This window comes from Lampris incognitus, chromosome 19 (assembly GCF_029633865.1).
Source record: "Lampris incognitus isolate fLamInc1 chromosome 19, fLamInc1.hap2, whole genome shotgun sequence".
NCBI classification, from domain to species: Eukaryota; Metazoa; Chordata; class Actinopteri; order Lampriformes; family Lampridae; genus Lampris; species Lampris incognitus.
Genome location: NC_079229.1, coordinates 36,738,798 through 36,762,447, shown reverse-complemented (window position 1 = coordinate 36,762,447; position 23,650 = coordinate 36,738,798). Strand labels below are relative to the sequence as shown.

Below are 23,650 nucleotides of genomic sequence, written 5' to 3'. Positions count from 1 at the left end.
GTGTGTTTTTCACGGTTTATTCATCTTTTTTTTAAAAAAAGGAAAAAAGTTAAAAAGAGCTCCTTCACGCAAACTGATGACGACGCAGAGTTCGCCGTCGTCTTTACGCATGCGCAGTACTGGCAGGGACGGAAGCCCGGCGGCGCAGACGGGACCAGCAGACGCTGAATGAAGGCGCACCGACTCGGTCTTGAAGATGATGAAGTTCCTCCCGAAGCTGTTGCTGCTGGCGCTGCTGGCTCTCCCGGCGGCCGTCCTCGTTAAAGGTACGGTGGCGGCTTCGCGGTACTTACTGGCGACAAGAAGTGAAAAGTTTCCGCGCTAGCTGTGGCGTATAGCGTCGGTTAGCTAGCGGCTGGCGGCTAACAGGCGCTAAGCTAATGCTAATGGGTGTTTTGTGTGGCATGTGTTAGCGGGGAGCTCCGGCGACTAAACTACCGCTCCCTCCCTCGGGGCTCTCTTGTCTTCTTCTTCTTCTTCTTCTTCTTCTTCTTCCTGCCATCCTGCGCACACACGCCGCGGAAGCAGCCGTCCGTGGTGTTCGGGCCGTGAAAAGGATCCGCGGCGTGTACTCGATGGCAGACTTGAGCTTTCTTAGACTGACGTGTCCTTCTCACGTCGGTGCTTGCTACGTCAGTACTGTAAGAGTATGGTCAGAGTATTGATACTCACCCTGCTCCTTCTCTCTCTCTTTCTCTCTCTCTCACACACACACACACACACACACACTGCGTGCCGACAGCTCCTATGAAAATGTTTAAAAAAAGAAAATCTCCTTCAAGGTTCCCACACGTCCTGGAAACCTGTCGGCTAGTTTTCCACCTGGAAAACGATAAAACTGACCACGTGTCCCGAAAGAAATCGAGTTAATGGGAAAATGAGCGTTTGGTCATTCATTTTTAGGTGAGATTGCACATCTTTCTGTGCCGAGACGTGACATCAGTGTGTGTGTGTGTGTGTGTGTGTGTGTTAAGTGTGGGCTGTATGCTCAATCACAGCACATTTCGAGACTGTTGACACGTCCACAGAAAACGCTGAATACTATATTCTGTCAGCAATGCTTATCCTGAACAGCCATGCAAATTCACGGAGAACGTCCTTGAAAAGTCCTGGAAAAAGCTTTTCTCTCATATTTAGGGCCGCTGGTGGCTGCCCAGGATCCCACTGAAGATGAGGAGGCTGAGGCTGTGGATGAAGATGTGGTGGATGAGATGACAACGGAGGAAGAGGATGACGAGGCTGAGGTGGAGGATGATGACAACACGGAACTGGTGAGTGATGAAGAGCCGACTGAAACGTTTGCCCATTACTGGAGGCTCGACTGTGACTGTTCAGCTTGGTCTGCTCTCTGAGATGGCTTGATGCTAAAGAAATGAGCCGTTCTGGTCTAAGAATCATATTAAACCAGGCTACTGATGGTGACTCAGGTCCGTATCCAGCCCCGACACTAACCGTCAGCAAATGCCACGGTTCATTTTGTTGGGAGAAGTGCGACTCGGGTGTCCACTAATAAACAGTGGAAGAGAAAGGCCAAGATATATCAAACAAAGAAGTTGGGAAGCCACAGAAATGTGGAATCATAACGTTTTATTGCTCAGATGGCACACAGATATAAGGTACATATAGGCAATGAACACAAAAATGTGGCCTAGATTAGGGGTGTAACAGTACACAAAAATCACAGTGTGGTACGTAACTCGGTTTGAAGTCATGGTTTGGTACATTGTCAGTACAGCGAGAGGAAAAGAAACAAAACATAAAATGGCTTCTTTTTTAATTATTAAACATTGGTTTGTTACTAAACAAATTAGGGTATGGCTCTGTCTGTCTTAAGTACAAAAGATCTGTCACAACCAACTAATAAATAAATAAAATTTACTCAGTTAAATAAAAAAATAAAAGATCCATTAAGGTGCAGTATTTAGAAACATAACTGCATTTGAGCTGTACTGCACTTGTGTTCACATTGGCAGCTTTAAGCTTCACATTAGGACTGGGCAATATAAAATTCTTTCAGGAGATCAGCACAAAACCCACGGTGCACCTGATTTGCGAGCGTGCCCTCCTAAACGTCCCTCTCAGGTTGTCTATGCGTGAGTGACCACAATTTGCGACGTATAGCCCACATGGCAGTTGTGTGGCGCCGTGAGTAAACTATAATAAGAAAAATATCCATTTAGAAGTAGCATTTAGAAAATGAGCTGTGCCTGATCTTCAGCTCTGGTTTATGTGTTCGTCATAACTATGAGGCTGCGCTGCGCTAAATTACTGGCAGTCTCTGGCGTGCATGTGTGCACGCATGCTTAGTGGGGTGGCTGAACGCACAGTATCCAGCCCTTTGTGGAACTTTCTGGGGGGAAACTTGGGAGTTTTAAATTAAATTCCACACATGTGCATTGTTAAAACAGCACTGCATTCGTTTGGTACATGTGTGCCGAACCGAAAGATCCATACCGAACATTTTCGGTATGAATACGTGTACCGTTACACCCCTAGCCTAGATACAGGGCACACAAGCGACCCTTATCAAGCTGGAAAGCTTCCTCTGGCCGCATCCAGTTTGAATTGGAGGCTGTTTACACCTGGTGTTAACATGCGTCTTGGGTAATCCGATCACAAGCGGACAGCTCTAAGTCAGTTCACACCTGGCGTTAGACTGGGTTTCCACATGTGTCTTGAGTGACCGCTTGTGATTGGCTCTCGCTTCCCCGCGCTACACGAGAATAAACGGGTACGTCACTGCGGTAGAGGGTGTGGTTTAGCCTTGCGTGCAAATGGAGAGAGGGGGCGTAGCTTGCTGGAGAGCGGTGCACTGGCCCGTGCGAGTGAACGATTGGAAGACATTAAATAAAGCCTGTGTTACTCGCCTAAAACCGTGTCCGCCTTCATCTCGAACTCGTCCCTGGCACGTGTGAGTCACGTAAATAAACACACAAACACGTACAGAAACGCAAGAAGAGTTGAAGCAACTGGCGTTTAATAGTGAGACATCCTTGCTTGCTTGAACCTAATTTTAATGCACCATCAGCTAATATGAGGTACTTCACATCTGTACGTTATTACCGTCAAACGATGTTGTACAACATGTGAAGCTCCTGAAGAAATAAAATAAATCCTCCCATATCCCAGCTGCACTTCTATTCTTTTATTTCCATTCCACTTGGTTTTGAAGCACAAGCGGTTTTTAAAGGTGCTGTGTAAATAAACGTTGTTGTTCTCATAGTGGTGATGTGATGATCTGACTTGGGACATTCATATTTAACCGTTAACCCATAATAAGAATTTTGACTGATAAATACTATCAGTTGAACAATTGAAAAATAAAAGTTTTTTTTTTTTAAAAAAGGTAATTTTAAGTTTGCTGCACAGTAAAACAAAAACAGAATAGTCAACTCATGGGGGCGTGTTGACTCATGCGACCAATCACATATTTCACTGTGGCGGAGCAAAAAGAAGTACTGTGTTGGATGGTTTCCGCCAAAAGGACGACGTGGTTATTTGTGAAATATGCAATGCAGTACTGAAATATAGCAGTACTACAAGCACAGTGCAATACCACTTGCGAAGCAAACATCTACAAGCATCAGGTATTGGAGGACAACAAACTTGGGCCTCCATGTTGGCAGGGAGAAGATGTGATGTGCGGCGGTCTGAGGAGATCACTCAAGAGAATCTGTTCAGTGGTGGAGAAAGACATTTTGCCCACCAGCGTGGTCTGTGGTGAGGGTTTTCTATAGCTCCTGGGCTATATCGAGCCTAAACACCAAATCCCATCAAGACTGACTACTGCCCGTTGTATTCAAGCCCGTTTTGCAGAAAAAAACAAGAGCTTAAAGTGCAACTTGGTAGCACTAAGTTGGTGGCTCTTATGACCGACTGCTGGGCGGCTCTCACAATGGAGAGCTACGTGACAGTTCTGTACATGCCACTATATTGATGAGGACTGGCAGGATAAATTGGCTGTCCTAGTAACACAGAGAATGCCAGGCAGACATACGGCTCACAACCTCACAGCTAAACTAACTGATGCAGTGGAGTCTGGGGGACTTACTGGGAAGTGTCTGCATGTGTCCACAATAATGCACATAACACGGTTGCTGCTAACTCTCCCGGACGGGTGACCTGGGACTCAGTTGCCTGTTTTGTGCATGCACTGCAGCCTTGATTCTGACCCCTGACCTCCTATATTGCATTTAAGAAATAGTCTATTGTGGGTAAATAGTTTAAAAATTATTACAATGGCATGGACACAGCAAGTGCATGTTGCACCGTCCATCCATTACCCGAACCGCATACCCTGCTCTCAGGGTCACGGGGATGCTGGAGCCTATCCCAGCAGTCATTGGGTGACAGGCAAGGAGACACCCTGGACAGGCCGCCAGGCCATCACATGGCCCACACACACATATATACAAACATTCATACCTAGGGACAATTTCAGTACAGCCGATTCAGCTGACCTACTGTCTTTGACTCACCTGACCTACATGTCTTTGGACTGTGGGAGGAAACCGGAGCCCCTGGAGGAAACCCACGCAGACACGGGGAGAACATGCAAACTCCACACAGAGGACGACCCAAGACGACCCCCTAGGTTAGACTACCCTGGGGCTTGACCCCAGGACCTTCTTGCTGCGAGGCGACCCACGCTAACCACTGCGTCAGCGTGCCGCCCATGTTGCACCAGATGGGGACAAATACTCTGAGGAGGAAAGTCAACAGAGTGAATCAGGAGCATCAGGCTCCGATTGTTTGTCTTCTTTAATTTTGCGCTCAAAATTCACAGCAAAAGTTGAAACTCATTTTTAAAATTCGTTATGTGGGGAAATGTAAGTAGCCGAACACTAGAGTTTGTAATTCTCAACCCGAACCCTGTCAGGCTCGACCCGATCACGTCGTTTCAGGCTCAGTTATTTAATTATTCCGGTGGGTTTGGGAGGGTCGGGCTCTGTGCTGCGGTGGATAAATGAACTTGAAGGTGCACGCGGGTGGGGGCTCTTCCACAGTTGTGCGTCTGATGTGTCAGAAATTACAGACGAGGTAAAAAAAACAAAAAACAAGCTAAACCCGGTGGAGGCTCTGGTGACCGCCCAGTCAGACCCCGCGGAGCACATCAGTCATTTCTGAGAATTAAATGTTTTTTGTGTGGTTACATTCATTTAGACGGAAGAAAAGGATGAAGAAGAAGAAGAAGTGCTGGCCGGCGAGGTGAAGGCTTCCCCCAATGCCGACACCACCATCCTCTTCGTCAAGGGAGAAGGTAACACTGTTGATGCAGCGTTTCTAATGCTTGGTTATTGGTTAATAATGTGTTACCAGAAAAATACTTGTTTGCTGCCCTGTTCCCCTTACGTTTGTGTTGTTTTGTCACCTCTCTTCTGTCATGGCATTTTAACGTGAGTATGACGTGTGGTTTTTGTGTGTGTCTGTAGATTTCCCTGCAAACAACATTGTCAAATTCCTGCTGGGCTTCACCAACAAGGGCACAGAGAACTTTGTGGTTGAATCTTTGGACGCCTCCTTCCGCTACCCTCAGGTACTCGATCTGGTTTTCAGTCTCACTGTGAGCACCGTTTCCATTCTTCTCAGAGTCCGTTAGACTTTAATGGGAGTCAATAAAACCAACTGCTCCAAATCAAAATGTGTGTTATGAATATTACCCCAGTAACCATACAGTACCTTGTCTTCACTGTAGACGCTTTAAGTGGCCTTGAAAAGTTGCAGGGGTGGTGGAGATAAAATGATTAAGATAAAATAATTAATAATTAGATTAAAGTAATTTAAGTGATAAAATAATGAATAATAAAATAATTATTAAATGTAATAATTATTAAAATGTAATAATCAAAAATAATAAATATTATTAAAATAATTGTAAGATAAAGTGTGTGTGTTGATAAGCGTTACCTTGGTGTTTATGTTGTTTATGAATCCGCACTGAGCTTGTGTGCGCGGTCTTTACTAAGTTGTTCAGGTGGTTTACTATTTTGGATGGCACTGTTTTAATATGGGTAATGGTGTCGCTAGTAAAACTGCAGTAACGTATGACTTGGTTATGAGGTGGCAGCTGCCCAGTCTGCAGACATTCATCTGTGTAAATGTGGAAGTGAACTGCAGCCTGACAGGAAATACAGGAGCTTGTCTGTGGTGCATCACCTGAAGCAACAACTCACTAAGGGTTCCACATTATCTGCAACGTTGAGCGGCTGTAACCTGTTGTGCAAAACGTGTTTACAGCAAATGTTGTTCTGATATTCTTTCACAGTGCTCCAGTCCGGTCTCTGTGGTGTTGCCGAGCTGAAAGTGGTGCCTTGTTAATTTCTAAACTGCACATGAGAGCTAGTAAATGTAATGCAAGCTGTTTTAATGTAGTGTGGTTCCATCTGGACTCAATGTCCACTTTGATTCCATCAACAAAATGTGCATAGTGATGAGCAGCAGCAGCAGGTGCGAGCAGCTTCCAGTCCGAGGTTCAGTGTGTTGGACTGCTGTCTCCGTCCTCTTGTGCTGGGTCAGGTGTATGTTTCCTTGAATAGACTGTGAGGTCTGGTGCCTTGGGTCTGACTTGGTTTTGCATGCCTCCATCAGGACTTCCAGTTCTACATTCAGAATTTCACGGCGCTCCAGCTGGGCATTGTGGTCCCACCCAGCCGGCAGGCCACCTTCGAGTACTCCTTCATCCCCGCTGAACCCATGGGGGGGCGCCCCTTCGGCCTGGTCATCAACCTCAACTATAAGGACGGCAATGTAAGAACGCACTGGAGTGTGTGTGTGTGTGTGTGTCTTTTTGTGTGAGTGTGTCTTTTTGTGTGATGTGTCTTTTTGTGTGAGTGTGTCTTTTTGTGTGAGTGTGTTTAGTCTTTTGTCTGTCTTATATATTAAGTCTTGCCACCACCCTCAATTTTATGGATTGTACTTAAGGGGGGTGTATATTGTAGATACCAGAAGGACAATATGGAGGGCTGCACGCTGTGTGTGAGAGGTTTCGTCACACAGTGAAAAATACATTTCAGAGAGTGTGTGTGTGTGTGTGTGTGTGTGATCTCTCTCTCTCTCTCTGTGCAGGGTAATGTATTCCAGGATGCAGTGTTTAACCAGACAGTCACCATCACTGAGAAGGAGGATGGTCTGGATGGAGAGACGTAAGTCTTTTGTCCCCACCTACATTCTCTGATGGACCAGCTAAAGCCTCATGTACAGCCACTGTTCAAGTCTTCTTCTGCATCAGAACACATTATGTTGAGTTTGAAAAGGTTCTTGGTGTCTGTTACTCTGCATTAAGAAAAATGACCTGATGGCAAAGCTGTTCAGTGTTTTAAGTTGAACACACAGCATTCTGGGTAAAATTTAAGAAAGTAATTATCATTATATAATCTTTCCTTTTTCTCCACTTTTACCATATTCTCCTACATCCATGAACTATGCTGTCTCTCTCTCTCTCTCTCTCTCTCTCTCTCTCTCTCTCTCTCTCTCTCTCTCTCTCTCTCTCTCTCTCTCAAACATGGAGAATTACATTACATGGCGTACAGCAGCATGAAGTGGTTTTGAGTGTGGGGATGTGGGGCACAAGTGGAATGCTTACCCTCACAGGTTGGGCTAGGGGCGCCTTGTACTGGGGCCCAGGCCGGCCGAGGAGCGCACCTACGTACACCAGTGCTCCGCCGGCCGAGTAGTCAGCAAATGCAGCTGCTCCGCAAGGGAGCGACTCAAAGAACAAAATCTGTACACACACTACTGAATTTCATTTCAGGACTGGCCAAATTAGTATTTGGAAAACAGAAAACCCGTGTGAGGGGTCAGAAGACGTGGTTCTGACCCTGACTGGGCTGCTGTCAGCTCGGCTCAGGGTGGAGGTTGAGGTTTACAGACTGACAATAAGACAGAAGTTTTTGTGAACACGTGGGGTGTGCAGGATGAGCTGTGTTCAGTCAGAACTAATGGTTCTGAATATCTGAGATTTTTTTCTTCATTATTTCTGTTTTAGGTTCTTGAATCAGTTTGTTTTGTTGTAATTTTTGATAACAGAAAAACTTGTGTAAACGGAACCAGATAGAAATAAAGGTCTGTTTTTAAAAATCAAAATTCTCTCTCCCTCTCTGACACTTTCTCTCCTTCTCTCTCTCTCCCTCTCTGACACTCTCTCTCAGGATCTTCATGTATGTCTTCCTGTCGGGCCTGGGGCTGCTGGTCATTGTAGGCCTTCACCAGCTTCTGGAGTCCAGAAAGGTACCTGACCCCCTTCCTCCTCCATGGATCCTTTTTTTCCCCAAAAGGCTCTGTGTGCTTCTCCCTCTTGTCCACCCGGTACTGACAGCTGATGTGGCATGATGCACATGCTCAGTTTAAAATACAGGAATTTCAGCTGCGTTTGAAATAATATTTAAACACCTTAGAATTGTCAGATTACATGGTTATTGATTGTGGAAACATACAAAACCATGGTGGCGCAGTGGTTAGCGCTGTCACCTCACAGCAAGAAGGTCCTGGGTTCGAACCCTGGGGTTGTCCAACCTTGGGGGGGGTCATCCCAGGTCGTCCTCTGTGTGGAGTTTGCATGTTCTCCCCGTGTCTGTGGTGGGTTTTCTCTGGGTGCTGCGGTTTCCTCCACCATCAGAAAGACATGCCTGTTAGGGTTAATACTCCTGTCTGTGCCCCTGAGCAAGGCACGCCAAGAGAAATATCTCAAAATCAAAATAAATAAAAGGTTGAGGTTAATTTTTGTTGAATTTTCTCACAAAAAATTCTTTCTCTCTCTCTCTCTCTCTCTCTCTCTCTCTCTCTTTCGTTCTGTTGTTCTGCCTGTCTTCCTGTATGTGTTTATTCTCTCCATCTGTCTGCCTCTCTGTGCATCTGTCTCTGTGTCTGCATGTGTGTCTGTGTGCAGAGGAGGCGTCCCGCTCCCAAGGTAGAGATGGGAACATCCAGTCACAATGACGTGGACATGAGTTGGATCCCTCAGGAGACACTGAACCAGATCAGTATGTAGACTATCCAAGTTCCTTTACACCCGTCATCTTTAAAGGGACATGTCACCCATGGTTCTGTGCATAATGAGTAATGTAATGGATTGCAGAAGTCTCTGCGCCAGTGTTGTGGGACATCATGTCCACCAGCGGAACTGTATCTACAGCATGTTTAGAGTATTACTCTTCCACTGGTTGCAGATGTGTTGTCAGTTCTCACGGCTCTCTCTCTCAGATGATAGATTATCACTGCCCTACACGCCATAAACCAAAGCAGACTGGCAGGAGTGTAACGTTCGGTGCCTTCATAACAGGGACACGTCCCTATTTAGAATGACGTCTTCACAGTATCCCGTGGCGTGTTATCGCTCTGTGTAGTCGGAAGCGTTGTTGATGTGCCGGTGCTGCGGCTCTGTAACTGCTGCTTCATCTCTCTGGTTTCTCTGAAATGAATCTTGACACATCTGTTTCCTGTGCATGGGGATCACTCACTCCTTTTTTTCTCTCATCCTTCTCTTCCTCCTTCGCTGCGTATTCTCGTGTCCTCAGTGCAGAGTCGGCGAGGTGAGGTTTCCGTGTGTGTGTGTGTGTTTGTGTGTGTCTGGTAGCACTAGCGCTAACCCCATTTTAGTCAAATGAAACACTGATCACTGACCTCAGAACATGTTCTCATTTTAATAAATGGGGTTTAGACTGAGTGTGAGACTTTTATTGTGCTACATAAGCTTGTCTTGCCAATCAGCCGTTCAGTCAATAGACTTCCAGAAAGACTGGTAGCCTCTTCACTTCCACCACCAGCAGAGGGCAGTATGACCTCATTTACTTAAATCTATAACGAGCTGTTCTTCGTAAGTTGATCAGCGTCAGTATGGGTTGATGAATGATGGAGGTAAACTGATCCCGGCTGTGCTTTCTAACAGTTTAACAGTACATCCTGCCCTTCACTCTTTTTTAAGCCTGACTTTAACGTCTGACGTGGTGATTCTGACAGAAAGCTTTCTTTGACTTCATTCTGCTGGAAACTAGAAGCTCTTGTTGTCCATACGTGCACTAACCTGTTTTATTCCTGAAGGCAGGCAAACACTGGATGACTTGAAGGCTTATTGTCACACTTGTTCACCCCTGATGACGTGACTTTTTTTTGGATTTTTTGGGGATTTTTTTTCTCCCCAATTGTATTTGGCCAATTACCTCACTCTTCTGAGCCATCCCCGTCGCTGCTCCACCCCCTCTGCTAATCCGGGGAGGGCTGCAGACTACAACATGTCTCCTCTGATACATGTGGAGTCACCTGACAGTGAGAAGTTTCACCAGGGGACCAGAGGAGGCACTAGTGCAGCGACCAGGACCCACTTGCATCGGACTTCCCACTCGCAGACATGGCCAATTGTGTCCGTAGGGACGCCCGACCAAGCTGATGAAATATATTTTTAACATTAAGTTGATCGTTTTTTATTATTTGGCCGAACTTTTTTCCATTTCAGCTTCTCCTGCTGTTACAGCTTTTTCTTTTCTTTTTCTTTTTTTTTAATTTTCCCCTTTTTTCTCCCCAATTGTATCCGGCCAATTGCCCCACTCTTCCGAGCCGTCCTGGTCTCTGTTCCACCCCCTCTGTCGATCCGGAGAGCGCTGCAGACTTACCACATGCCTCCTCCCATACATGTGGAGTCACCAGCCGCTTCTTTTCATCTGACAGTGAGGAGTTTCACCAGGGGGACGTAGCACGTGGGAGGATCACACTATTGCCCCCCTCCGAACAGGCACCCCGATCGACCAGAGGAGCCGTTAGTGCAGCGACCAGGACACATACCCACATCCGGCTTCCCACATGGCCAATTGTGTCTGTAGGGACGCTCGACCAAGCCGGAGGTAACACGGGGATTCAAACCAGAGATCCTTGTGTTAGTAGGCTACGGACTAGACCACCACACGACCCGGGCGCCCCTATGACATATTTTAAAGGTGGTGGATAGTCCCAACTGGTGTGTGTGAAGCGGGTCAGGTCACCATGGACAGTCGGCACATGTTATCTTGTCATGTTAAGAGGTTTAAGATTCAAGTCGCCTCCCAATCAAGTCTTCAACCAGATGAACCAGATAAAATGAGAGATGACTGATTTTAAGACTGACATCTTGACACGTGCGGACTCATTGTGTGTGTGTGTGTGTGTGTGTGTCTGTGTGTCTGCATTCATAACCAGTGTGTTGGTCTGTGACTAATCCACTAAACTGTGTTGTTAAAGATGTGATGCCCGAGTCTTGTCCCAGTTTATTAGGACTTACAAGTCCTCTAGTGTTCTTCTGCCTTTATGGAGATGGGATGAAGACTGGTTATTAAGAATTATTCTACAGTTTATTTTCAAGCAGTCATGGTGGAGGTGGGTTTTGGATCTCTTTCCTGTTTGTCATGTGATGTTTTTGTCTCTGACCTCCTCCAGACAAGGCCTCTCCTCGGAGATCTCCCCGCAAGAGGAGCCAGAAACGCTCTGCAGGCTCCGACGAGTGACAGCGCAACAGCGTCGGCTGCGGCCCACCAACTCGCCGTGCCAGCCTTTATCCACCCGTCTGCTGGGAGGACCAGGAGCAACAAACCAAACGCACCCCGTCCTTTTGGCAGAGAAACTCAATACTGTGCCAACCTATGCATGGCTGGCTCTCACCTTTCAGCTTACAAACTGTTTAATAGAAACATGGACATACACACACACACACACACACACGGTCTGTTTTGTTCAAATTCCCATTTATCTGAAGCGGTCATTTGAGGGAGAGGCGTACATTTTTCGGGATTCATGAACTCCTGTCTGAAGAGGAGGATTGTGTTTGCTTGGTTGAGAGGAGTAGACAGGAGCACAAAACTCTTCACATCTTTTTTTTAATCTGATCATTCAAAATTGCTGACATCATCACCATGAGACTGAATTCTGATTGTTTATTTTCTTTCTGTGGTGCGTCACTAAGCCATAACGTTGATACTCAGAGATTCAGATTTTTTTTTTTAAATGTTTTCCTTTCGTGGGTCATCTGCATCACCTGGGGTTCTCTTATTCTCGGTAATCTGGGAGGGTTGTGTCTCATTCCACAACAGTTTTTCCCTGCCTTCCTTCACTGCATCCTTGCCCACAGATCTGAGGCGTCCCTGCTGAACCGGTCTCGGGTCTTTGTAAGGTGATGAAGGGAATGTCTCGGGGCACAATGCAGCCTGTCCCTGGATCCCTCGACTGTAAACCGCCGGTCCTGACACTCGGTGCTGTTCACACTCGGTGTTTCTGTGACGGGATTCTGATGATGTGTTTCCTGAAGAGACACGGCCGCCCTGCGACACACTTCTGTTGTCCTGATACACAAGTCAACAGTGTAGGGATATAGTGTGTCTGTACTGATGTGAAGGTTTACAGGAGTGGAATTTTGACGAGGTTTGTGCGTTTTGGGTCCTTCCTGTTGCCCGGTGGGGTCTGGCTGTTTTTCTGTTTGTTTGTGAATCTTTTGTCACTTGCCAGATCTCTGCATTGGTGTGCTGCTTCCTTCCTCCATCAGCTCGTTCATTCAGCGTCAGAAATAATAATTAAGAGTTGGTGAACTCGGACTGGATTTGGATTGGATTGGTTTTGGAGTTGTTTTTTCTCAGAAGCACTGTTCATCCAGCTGAAGCGCTGGTCTGAGTACTGGTGGATGGATTCCGAGAAAATCTGACCTGCCAATTTGTTCCTGAGTGACCGGAGGCGGGAGGGGGGCGGCTTTTATATACTGTATGTCATGTCTTTGTCACTATGGGGCTGCCGTGTTAATTTGGCCAACAAATTTTAAACAGACCGAGTTGTTGCGGAGCTGCGTGGTAGGGGGCTGCTCAGTCCGGGGGAACATTAATGTTCTGATGTTCTGTGATGACAGACCGACCCAAAGGTCACTGGTTTAAAGAACAGATGAGGTTCTCCGTTTCTGCCATGAGGGACTCCAGAGTCCTGCTCCTTTTCCATTTGTGGTTGATTAGCTGACGACAAAGTCGTAGGCAGCTTGATGCTTTATTGATTGTGTTCTTCTGGATATGAAGAATGTCGGCCAGGAAACATTGCCAAAGTGACACGTCTGCTGTTGGACTTCATCACTTGTATGGTCGGATCTGTGTGGAGTATGTGATTCATGATCATGCAGGATAACCCAGCGTAGCGGGGCTGTGTTGCTCTCAGCTGCCTCTGAAATAGTGGAAATAGTTTTGAGAGGTTGTGGATTGTGAAACCAGGAGAACACCTCCAGCAGGTTGTAGTCCCAGATAGACCCAGACTAAGTGTTGTGTTTTTTTTTTTCCTGGAATTGACGTTGGGGCTGTGGAATTCATAGACGCTTACTCTTATTTACTACTACATGCAAAGAAAATAAACTGATGATTTGCTGTAGACCTGCTGTTCCATTCTGTCTCCATCATTTTTCAAGGTGAGGTTGACTGAGGGCCTCGCAGGCGGTTCAGTTTGAGACAGATGTAGACTGTAGAGGATAACATGCAGAAAAAAAACCACGAAAAGAAGAGTGGAGTGAACAGAGTCCGCCTCTGAATTATTCCCAGCAGGGACTTTAACATTTCAAGTTATTTGAAAAATAATTAACACCTTTAAACAAAACTAGTGATGTGCGGATCGGGTGGGTTCGGGTGAGCTTACCTGAAAATATCACGGGTTCAAGCAGGCGGGTCAAAAAGTGACAAAGCAGCACTCCGAGTAAGCTATGGATAACTTACACAAACATTGTGTGCTATAGGCTAGGCTGTGCATTACTAGGCTGTCTCTCTCTCTTATACACACTCACTCACTCACTCACCCACACTCACACACACTCCACTCACTCACACACACACTCACTCTCTTACCCACTCACTCACACATATACTCAACCACTCACTCACACACACACACACACTCTCACACTCATTCACACACACACACACACACTCACTCACACACACACACACACTCTCACACTCATTCACACACACACACACACACTCACTCACACATTCACTCACTCACACACACACTCTTACACTTACTCACTCACACACAATTACTTATTCACATGCTCTTAATTACACACACACACACACACACAAGCAGCTTTTTCATAAATTGTGTTTGTGGTTCTGGTCAGTGTGTTGTGGAGTGTTGAGGCTTCACCTACGAGATATTTCCCTAAGTGGTATCCGTAGCTTTTGTTTACACCGCCAAAACTTTTGTTGGTCAGAAAGAAGAGGTGTGTCTGAGCGAGAGAGACGGAGGAGTTCATGTCTTTAACGAAGGGTTACTAGTCTTGCTGCTGTTCAACAATAAAGAACATCGTTTGGAACAGTTGGTCTGTTCATTTGGTAGTCTGGGCCCGGACGCTGTCAGGCTGAGACAACAGGCTGTGGTTATAATCAGTGTTTTATCCTGGCGACCAGCCCATCGACAAAATAGTGCTGCGCCGCTCACTGTGCTCTAGCCTGGGCTACATGCCGAGGGTCTCGGCTCGGGTTCGGGTGGATAATTAACACACATTTTAGTGGGTCGGGCAGTGTGGATTGGTTCTATTGGGGTGACCTGCGCATCACTACTGGTCACAGGAGAAATAGACTAGTTTTATCTGAAGAGCAACCTTTTCCATTCAGGTGAACTTGAAAACAGGAAAATAACCATTTAAAAAATCACGTTATTCTTTTCTTCAGGTCATTTGTCTAAGAATAAGCAACGGCCAAAAAAATGTTCATTTCTCTCTGTATTAAGGTACAAAACATGGCAAAATATTCCATTTTATTTTCTCATTTATTTAAAATTGTGGCTCTCTGTATATAAAGATCAAAGTCAAAGTATCTTTATTGTCTCTTACAGGGAAATTAGTTATTAAGAATTAGTGACATATATTTCTCTCTCTTCGAAGAAGCACGTGGGAGAAGCTGTGTAATGACGTGTTGATTCTGAATCGTGCACTCCTGAGCAGGTTGGTGGTACGACTTTATGTCGTCATCACCTGAGGCTGGTGAGGCTGGTGAGCAGAGGTCCTGATATTTAATCTAGTATTCATTTAACAATGTCCAGCTCACACAAACCTACACATCTAATAACGATATTAATCATAATAATAAATTAAGCTTATACAAACTTTATACATCCGCTAGGTCCTCAAGCAAACCTACACAAGGACGCGTTTTACAGTAAACTATACGAGTTTATCTGCCACGTCAGCGCTTCGTTTTACTCTGAAAGAGGGCTTAGCGCGCCGCAGCGTGCGGCTTCCTTCCGTAGGGGGCTTTTATGTTGAAGGAGAAATCCTGACCGGAAGCGCCTGTTCAAACTAACGATAGCCCAGCTCGGCAGCTCGACAGCTCGAGTCAAGATGTCGGTGTTCGGGAGAGCCGGTCTCGCCGCCTGGCCGCGGCGTCTCGCCGCCTGGTCGCTGCACCCAAGACGGCCCAGCGGACACACGGAGGCAGACCGACGGAGGGTGTCCTGCAGACAGACAGGTAGCAGCAGCAGACAGACAGACAGGTCCCTGCAGACAGTCCCCGCACTGGGTCAGCTGTTCTCAATCCGGTCCTCAGTTCAGACGGTCAGGCAAACTTTACTGTGGGAGCGCGTTAAATAAAGTGCAGCGTTCTAGCCGGTTAAAGGCCAGGTAAAGGGAACAAATGAAAGACCTGAAACAACAAGCTGGTGCCGTTCATCTGGTCCAGCTGCTGCGCCTCCGGCCCGGGCGGCGTTATACCGGCCACAACAGGTGGCTGTCATGACCCGACACCCCGCCCACTTAAACGCGACGCCGGCGACGCCGGCTCGGCCATATCAACAAGCCCCCCCCCCTCTGGTTTTGTTGGAATAATGAGCCCCAGCGTCATCCTGCCCGCTCTCGAGTCCTCATTAGTCCACCTTTGAAGGGTCCTATTGGCTGGCCGTGCAGACCGGGTCAAGGTCTGGTCTTGCATTGCTCACCAATGCGGTCTGTACCACCGCGGTCTGTGCTGCGGTCTGTACCGGTCTGTGCTGCGGTCTGTACCGGTCTGTACCGCGGTAGGTCTGTACCGGTCTGTGCTGCGGTCTGTACTGCGGTCTGTACTGGGGTCTGTGCTGCGGTCTGTACCGCGGTAGGTCTGTACCGGTCTGTACTGGGGTCTGTACTGCGGTCTGTACCGCGGTAGGTCTGTACCGGTCTGTACTGGGGTCTGTACTGCGGTCTGTACCGCGGTAGGTCTGTACCGGTCTGTGACCGCAGCGGGTAAGACCATGTTGTGGGGCCCAGTGGGCAGACCGCTAGCGACGGAGTCCGTGTTTTCTCCGTCATTAAAGAATACAGACCTCAATGAACCACAAATGCAGCAAATCATCCAATTTGCTCTCTTTTTAACATTTCTTTATTGAATTCTTTTGTTTTAGAGAAGGGGACACACAACACGGTACGTACGTGTACAAAAACACAGCATCGATCATGACGAATCAACAACAATGAACAAACTCAATTGTTTAAAAAAAAAAGGGAAGAAAGACACAAAGGAGGGGGGGAGGGGGAGGGGGGTGCAGCCCTAAATAGTGTGACCAGTTCAATACAGTTCAACAAGCTAGCCAGCCAGCCAGCCAGCCAGGCAGCCAGCCAGCCAGCCAGGCAGCCAGCCAGGCAGGCAGCTACTGCAACCTTATGATTCTCCGGGACTTACAGAAGATGGTCCAAGTGCCCCAAACTGCTCAAGCTTCTTCTTTGTGGTGTAACTTGTCCTTTGTAGAGCAAAATAAAAAGCCATTCCTCTCAGTCGGTGGGACAGTCCACAGCTTGTTGGTTCATCCATGAGCAGGCTGTGCACTGCTCAGCTTCCAAGGAGCAGGTGTTGAGTAGGGAGCTTGCATTTTTGGAGGTCACAAGTGCATCTGGGGAACTATCCAGTACACAGAGCTGGGGATTAAGAGGCACCGCTTCACCAATGAGCTGACCTGGGCTGGAATCACGTGGGAGCCAATGGGAGCTGAGCTCCCATGAAGGAGGCAGCAGCTCCCTTGAAAGCTGTAAAACTCTAGATCTGTGGGGGTCTCTAACAAAATATAAAAAAAAACACATTATATAATGTACCTTTCAATGTTATTAGGATTCTTTATGTTAGTGAAATAAATTGTTTTAAATAAATATGTTTTCGAAAAGCGCTACGCACCATTATCCGGCCGTGAATAGGACATTTGGCTGCACTTCACCGCCGAGACGCTGTGGGGCGCTGTAGGATAGCCTAAAGCAACCTCGGTTTTGGGGAAACTCGGTATGCTTGAAACGTTGACGGGCGCCAAGGTGCGGAGAAGGAGCGTTATTAATGTTGTCTTGATATTGTCTTAGCTAGTCACATCGGGTAATGTGCAGTATTGTTCACCACGCCTCCTCCTCGGCCACCAAAGAGAGACGGCTCGCTGCAGCTGCTGGACTCTGGTTTAACAGCTCAAAAGCTAAAAAAGCTGCTGAAAGTTATGGAAAAGTTAGCGCTAGCGCTAGCTAGCTAGCTCGGCTGCTGCTGCTAGCAACATTCCTGAAGAGGACTCCACCACCACTGACGTTAACGAGGTAAGGCTCATCAAGTCTTTTTGCATTGTGTACAGAAAAGCATGGCTAGCTAACACTCTTTCAGGTTAATCTGGAGTTTCCCGTTTAGTTAGCAGTGTTTAGTATCCGCTAATGTGCGTGTATGTAAAGTAATGTCATGCCTTCCTATAGGTTCGCCTGGGCTCTAACGTTGGTACAAGTACTAGCGTGGGGAGGGGGACCACAGGTGGACACGCTGGACTTCCGGGTCCCTGGCCGCCACCGCTGCTGCCCGCTGTGCCATGCCTTTGCCATTTACGTGTGTGAGTGAGTGTTAGTGATCTCCACTCTCGGAGTAAGCAACTAATTATCCTTGATTTTAACATGGCAACTGTTTTTTGTTTTGTTTTGGGTAAAATAAAAACATTGTTATATATTTTATATGTAATAGGCCTATATAATATCCAGTCATCACTGTAATAAAAAAGTCCCATCTCTGTGTGGGCATGAATTGAGCGCATGTGTACGTTTTTTTTTTGCCCTGTTTTTGGAGACCCCCACGAAGCTGAGTTTGTAATTGGAACCCTGGATCTGACTGGACAGATCCAGCACCTTCTTCCAAGAGCAGATTATCTGGGGGCATTCCCACATGCAGTGGAACAAAGATCCTTTCTGGTGAATTCAAGTGTCGGGAATATCAGGGTGAAAGTGATGCAGCGTAGTTGGAGTAATGTACTGTCTGCTTATCCATTTGTACTGCAGTCATTTAGAATGTGTGTTTGCAGATTGGGTTTGAACTAAGGAGCATGCTTCTGACCATTCTTCCTCCTCTGTTAAATTCTCTTGCAAATCAATTCTCCACACTGGTAATGTATTGTGTGAAGACTCCTTGCTCTTAGTTACAAACAGATGTCCAATTTGCTTTTATTTCTGACACGTTACTCCTGACTTCTGGTAGAGTTATGTCTTGGGCAAATTTCAAATACTAGAACACCATTTTAGCCTGGTGTCGACCTGATACCTAATACTGGTATCGGTATACTGAACACACACACACACACACACTCGCTTTGGCTGAGAAAATTTGGCATGGCCCCAGAGACCCTAACTAACTTTTCATGATGCACCATTGAGAGCATCCTGATGGGCTGCATCACTGCCTGGTATGGCAGCTGTTCTAACCTCCATCACAGAGTTCTGTGAAGGGCAGAGTACATCACATGCAGTGGCCTGCCCTCCGTGCAGGACCTTTATTCCCACAAAATAATCAGGGACCTCATCCACCCTGGACACAAACTGTTCTCTCTACTTCAGTCTGACAAGAGATGCAGGAGCATCACGTGTCCGACCAACAGGTCTGGAGACAGCGCCTACCTCCAAGCCACAGGACCCTTAAACTGACCACTCTGCTATTTGCTCAAGTTTACTGTTTACTGTTTTAAACTTTACTGTTTTCATTATGGTTGCTGTCACCAACTATGCCATCTGCTATTTACTGTTTACGATACCATTGCCATCGTACAGACATTCTCTACTGTAGCACACTGTCCAGCAAAGCACATCCTAAGTCTGCACTGACTGGTTTTGCACATGTACACTTACCCTGTTCTTGCATTTTGATTTCTCTAAGTAATTTTACAAGTACTTTTATGTCCCACTTGTATACCTATTTATTTAAAAGGATCCCTATTAGCTGACGCTCATGGCACCAGCTGGACTTCCTAGGGTCCAAATCCAGTCCATCATATTCATCATATACATATACATCACATTTTTGTTGTGGTATGTTCATCACATGTGCACCTCTGTTTGTATTATATTAAGAAAGTGGTTGTTCAGATTTTCTCGAACATTCATTGTGATATACAGTAATTTAATACTCTGCTTAACCAGTGAGTAGAAGGTTGGGTAAGGATGAGTTGGTCTCATGAATTAGCCTCAGGGGCCATCACCAGGGAAGAAGAACAGGGTACCCGGACACCCCAGGAAAATTATTGTTGATATATATGTTGACATGCTGAATATCATGATTTGATATATGCATTTACATTTATGAGGTTGTAATAAAACGAGGACATTCAGCAGTTTCAAAGAAATGAAGGAAAGGAACAGGGAATAAGACTGTCGGTCATCGTCAGTGTGGTTATCTCCAAGTTGTCCATCGGCAGTATAGCGGTTACATGGAATAATCCTACCTCCATGATGCTTTAGTCCCCACACATCATGCGTTCATCGACCTTATCTGGTTCCTTGATGTTCCTGATGAGGAGAATTTTCACTGCCTCTGGTGTCGATCCTTCACCTTCATGAATACTTTGCAACTTGGGATCCAAGTCGCCCGGATCTTGTTTTGTGTTATTAGTATGCATGCTCGCCTGGCGGTGTACGTGTTGTTCTTGGTGACGTATTCCTTTATGTACACTTCAGTTCCCTTTAGTTTCCTCTTCCTTGTCCAAGTCGCCCATACTTTTTCTTTCTGTCTGTGAAGTGGATTATCATCGCTGATGTTGCACCTTTGTTTTTGCTTGGCAGAACGTGACAACCCTCTATGTCACTGTTGTCAACAGAGAGGCCCTTACTGTCCAAGAAGCCAACTACCTGTTGCTCCAACGATTCTCTTTCGGACTCGGAAGCATCGACCCCGCGTCTGGGCCACAGGTGCCGTAGGACAGGTGTCTGGTCCTCAGGCCACTGATGATCACATCCTTCATCCGGGAGTATTGCTCGAGGTCAGCCACTCAATTCTCCGGAAGTGTGATCTTTTTTCCTTTTCTATGCCCCCCCCCCCTTTCTCTCCCCAATTGTTCTTGGCCAATCACCCCGCTCTCCGAGCCGCCCTGGTCGATGCTCCACCCCCTCAGCCGATCCAAGGATGGCTGCACCAACTGCTTCTTTTCACCTGACAGTGAGGAGTTTCACCAGGGGGACGTAGCATGTGGAAGGATCACGCTATTCCCCCCAGTTCCCCCTCCCCACTGAACAGCCGCCCTGACTGACCAGAGGAGGCGCTAGTGCAGCGACCAGGACACATACCCATATCCGGCTTCCCACCCGCAGACACGGCCAATTGTGTCTGTAGGGACGCCCGACCAAGCTGGAGGTAACACGCGGATTCGAACCGGCGATCCCCGTGTTGGTAGGCAACGGAATAGACCGCGAGGCTACCCCAGACGCCATGTTTTGTTTTTGAAGTAGTTGAACTTCCCCCATCAGTTCCATTATCCTCTTGTTGAACGGGGACTGTTGCGATCTCGGTCGACATAAAGTTGAGAGATTTTTGTTATCCTTCTCCACCTCCTCGCTGGGCAGGGCTGCGACTCTCTGCATTTGGCGGTGCAGCTGCGTGTCCTGGAGTGGGAAGTTAGGAGGAACCAACGAGAGCAGGCGAGATGTGGGCAAAACAAGCATGTTATTAACAGATCAAGTGTGAACTTGCTTTCAAATAAAACTTGAAACTTCACTAAAGTTATGTCTGTGTTTGTTTGCCAGGAGAAAACATCCGGCCACTGCAGGGGGTCCGAGTTCTGGATTTGACAAGGTAGGTTCATAAAGATTTGGGAGCAGAAAACTGTTGGTTATGATTTTGTTCTGAAGATCAACCTGAAGGTGCATGCTCATGTAACCTGACTAAGAAAACCACACCACATCTGAAACCACATCCCATCTGAAAACCCGACTAAGAAAACCACACCACATCTGAAAGTGTGTGTTGACTATGTAGTATGGTATTGTACTGTAGTACTATAGTGTAGTACTGTAGTGTACTGGGATGATTATGTTTGTACTGAACGTCTCACACATCATAATCATGAAAAGAAGACGTATGAAGAAAAAAGCCAACACATCATCAACCAACAGTAGTACACTGTGGTTGTACTGGTCAGCTCCCAGTACACCACAGCAGAAGAGTGGTTGGACTGGTTTTCTCCCAGTAGCTTGATAAACACATTCTGATGCTAATGATTTCAGTCTTCATGTTTTCTCCTTCACTTTCTTCCTCAATGTCTTTCTGTCTCTCTATCTCGCTCTGTCTCTCACTCTCTCTCTGTCTCTCTCTCTGCGTCTCACTCAATTCAATTCAATTCAATTCAGTATGTGCTTTATTGGCATGACATACGTGTACATATTGCCAAAGCATGTAAAACAACAACAACACAATACACACTCTCTCTGTGTCTCTCTATCATTCTCTCTCTGTCTCTCTCCCTGTCTCTGTCTGTCTCTTTCTCTCTAGTATCTAGGAGATTTTGGATTTCATGATTGTCAGTGGCTTTCTTGAATTCCTCTGTACTGTTTTCGGCCCGTCTGTATGATTTCTTTATGTGGAGCAGCTTACTGGGCAGTAATGTGATGGTGTTCATGCCTGTCGTTGTGATGAACACGGTGATTTGGCTGTGATCAGAAAGGGGAGTTAGTGGTTTGACAGTGAATGCTCTAATTGACAAAGGGTCTATATCGGTTATTACATAATTACTGTGCTATTCCCAAGACGGGAGCAAAATGTGGGTCTTCCAAAGGTGTCTCCTCTTATCCTGCCATTGACGACATACAGACCCAGACTGCGACAGAGCAGCAGCACTTCTCTTCCATGTCTGTTTATAACCGGATCGCAGTTCCTTCTGTGGGAGTAAACAAAATGATTAGTCTTATCAAGTGAGTTACACATGTAGTTATTGCCATCAGGACTTAGAAAACTGTTTTGGGTGCCTGTCTGTGCGTTTAGGTCTCCACACACAAGAACATTTCCCTGGTCCTGGAAATGGTTTGTTCCTGTCTCTAGTAATGTAAATGTGTCTTCAGTGTAATAAGGAAGATTCATAAGGGGGGGGGGTATATATTGCACAGCGGAAGAGATCTTTTTGTGAGTTGAAAATGCCTTTCCTAATTTTTAGCCAGATATGATATTTGCCTGTTTTCATGACACTGATGTATCTGTCCAATTTTGATTTGTACCACCGTACCAAACCTGCTGAGTTTCTTCCCTGCTGTACTGTGCTGAATTTTTGTGAAGATACTATTTCTTTATAGTCTGGGGGACAGTAAGTGATTTTGTCTTCTTTTTGCCATGTTTCTAGTAATATCAGTATATCAGTACCTATAATGTTGTCCTGAAACTCTCTATTTGTATATTTCAGGCCAAAAGCTGATGAGCTCAGGCCCTGAATATTCCAAGTACTAATGGAAAGGGAGGTCATAGTAACAAATATTAACAATTAAATATTCACAATGAGACAAACCTTTCAAAACATAAAACAGTAACAATACATTGTTGACAGAAACATTAATCAATCTTTTTTTCATGATGGTCTTAAATGACTTTAGAGTAGACGTACTGGAGCAGCTGTTTGAGCGCATCCATCTGAAGTGACTCTTGCCCTTTCAGCCCCTCTGCATAGCTGTGCTCCGATTTGGGGGGGGGGGGGCTCTTTGTTGGGCTAAGTTGTGATGGGCTGAGTTGGTAGCTGGAGGTGGTGGTCCGGCCCGGTGGAGGAGGGTTGGAGGGTGGGGGTGGGGTGTTTTGTATGGAGGGTAGCGGTATGGCCTGGCAAGGGGGTGGAGGCGGTGATGGGTAGGTCCTGAGGGCCAGTGGACTGGTCTGGAGGGGGTGTGGACTGGTCTTGGAGGTGGGAGGTCTGGGGGTCTGAAAGGAGGATGGGAGGGGTGGTGGGCTGGTCCTAGTGGATGGGGGTCTTGGCCTGCTCTGGATATGGCAGGCTTGTGGGCTCTTTTTGGACGAGGTGCTGGGTGCTGGGGGTGATGTGTTGGTCCTAATAAATGGTGGACTGGGTGTTGTGGCTTTGTTGGTCTGCTGATCATGGTGCTGATGTATAGGTGGATGTCTCTCTCTGTCTGGGTGGTTATACACCGGTGTATTCCTATGGGGACGGTGGGGGGGGCATGGCTGGGAGCTAGGGTGTCCATCTGTTGTCGGGAGCTGTCTCCCTATTGCTGTGTCTTTCAGTGTTTTGCAAACTTCCTCACTGCTTTCTTGCTTAAATGGCAGTGGGCATACAGGTCCTGTGTTGAGATGTCGGAGTGGTGGGCCAGATGAACATAAGGGAGACGAGCACAGCCTCTGGAGATGTCAGCATTCACTCTCTGGATTGTTATTGGGTTGAAGTCTTTGCGAGGGAGAAGGGTGGAGATAGTGATTCTAGAGTTGGGGAAAAGATT

At 46.6% G+C, this 23,650-nt stretch overlaps 2 protein-coding genes across 3 annotated transcripts in view; both read left to right on the top strand.

The window, feature by feature from the left end:
- Positions 1-75: 75 nt before the first annotated feature.
- ssr1 (signal sequence receptor, alpha) lies at positions 76-13,356 on the top strand. Of its 2 annotated transcripts, XM_056299142.1 has the most exons (10): positions 76-266; positions 1,138-1,271; positions 5,164-5,260; positions 5,433-5,536; positions 6,589-6,747; positions 7,066-7,142; positions 8,148-8,226; positions 8,885-8,978; positions 9,513-9,527; positions 11,401-13,356. In XM_056299142.1, the coding sequence occupies exons 1-10, from the start codon at positions 197-199 to the stop codon at positions 11,466-11,468; spliced, it is 897 nt and encodes a 298-aa protein (XP_056155117.1). In that variant the 5' UTR covers positions 76-196; the 3' UTR covers positions 11,469-13,356. The 2 variants fall into 2 exon arrangements, with proteins under 2 accessions (XP_056155117.1, XP_056155118.1); XM_056299143.1 differs by lacking the exon at positions 9,513-9,527 and having other exon boundaries at positions 80-266.
- Positions 13,357-15,332: 1,976 nt separating this feature from the next.
- Positions 15,333-23,650, top strand: part of sugct (succinyl-CoA:glutarate-CoA transferase) — a 172,954-nt gene continuing 164,636 nt past the window's right edge. Inside the window, exons 1-2 of the mRNA XM_056299650.1 lie at positions 15,333-15,449; positions 20,966-21,014. The gene's annotated coding sequence lies outside the window, so the exon portion shown is untranslated. The remainder of the gene's footprint in view (positions 15,450-20,965; positions 21,015-23,650) is intronic.

Excerpts from the sequence above, each read along its gene's own strand:
- ssr1 (XM_056299142.1), top strand. The coding sequence starts at position 197 with ATGATGAAGTTCCTCCCGAAGCTGTTGCTGCTGGCGCTGCTGGCTCTC. Across the intron at positions 5,537-6,588 it reads CCTCCTTCCGCTACCCTCAG|GACTTCCAGTTCTACATTCA; the intron begins GTACTCGATCTG and ends TGCCTCCATCAG. Across the intron at positions 8,227-8,884 it reads AGCTTCTGGAGTCCAGAAAG|AGGAGGCGTCCCGCTCCCAA; the intron begins GTACCTGACCCC and ends GTCTGTGTGCAG.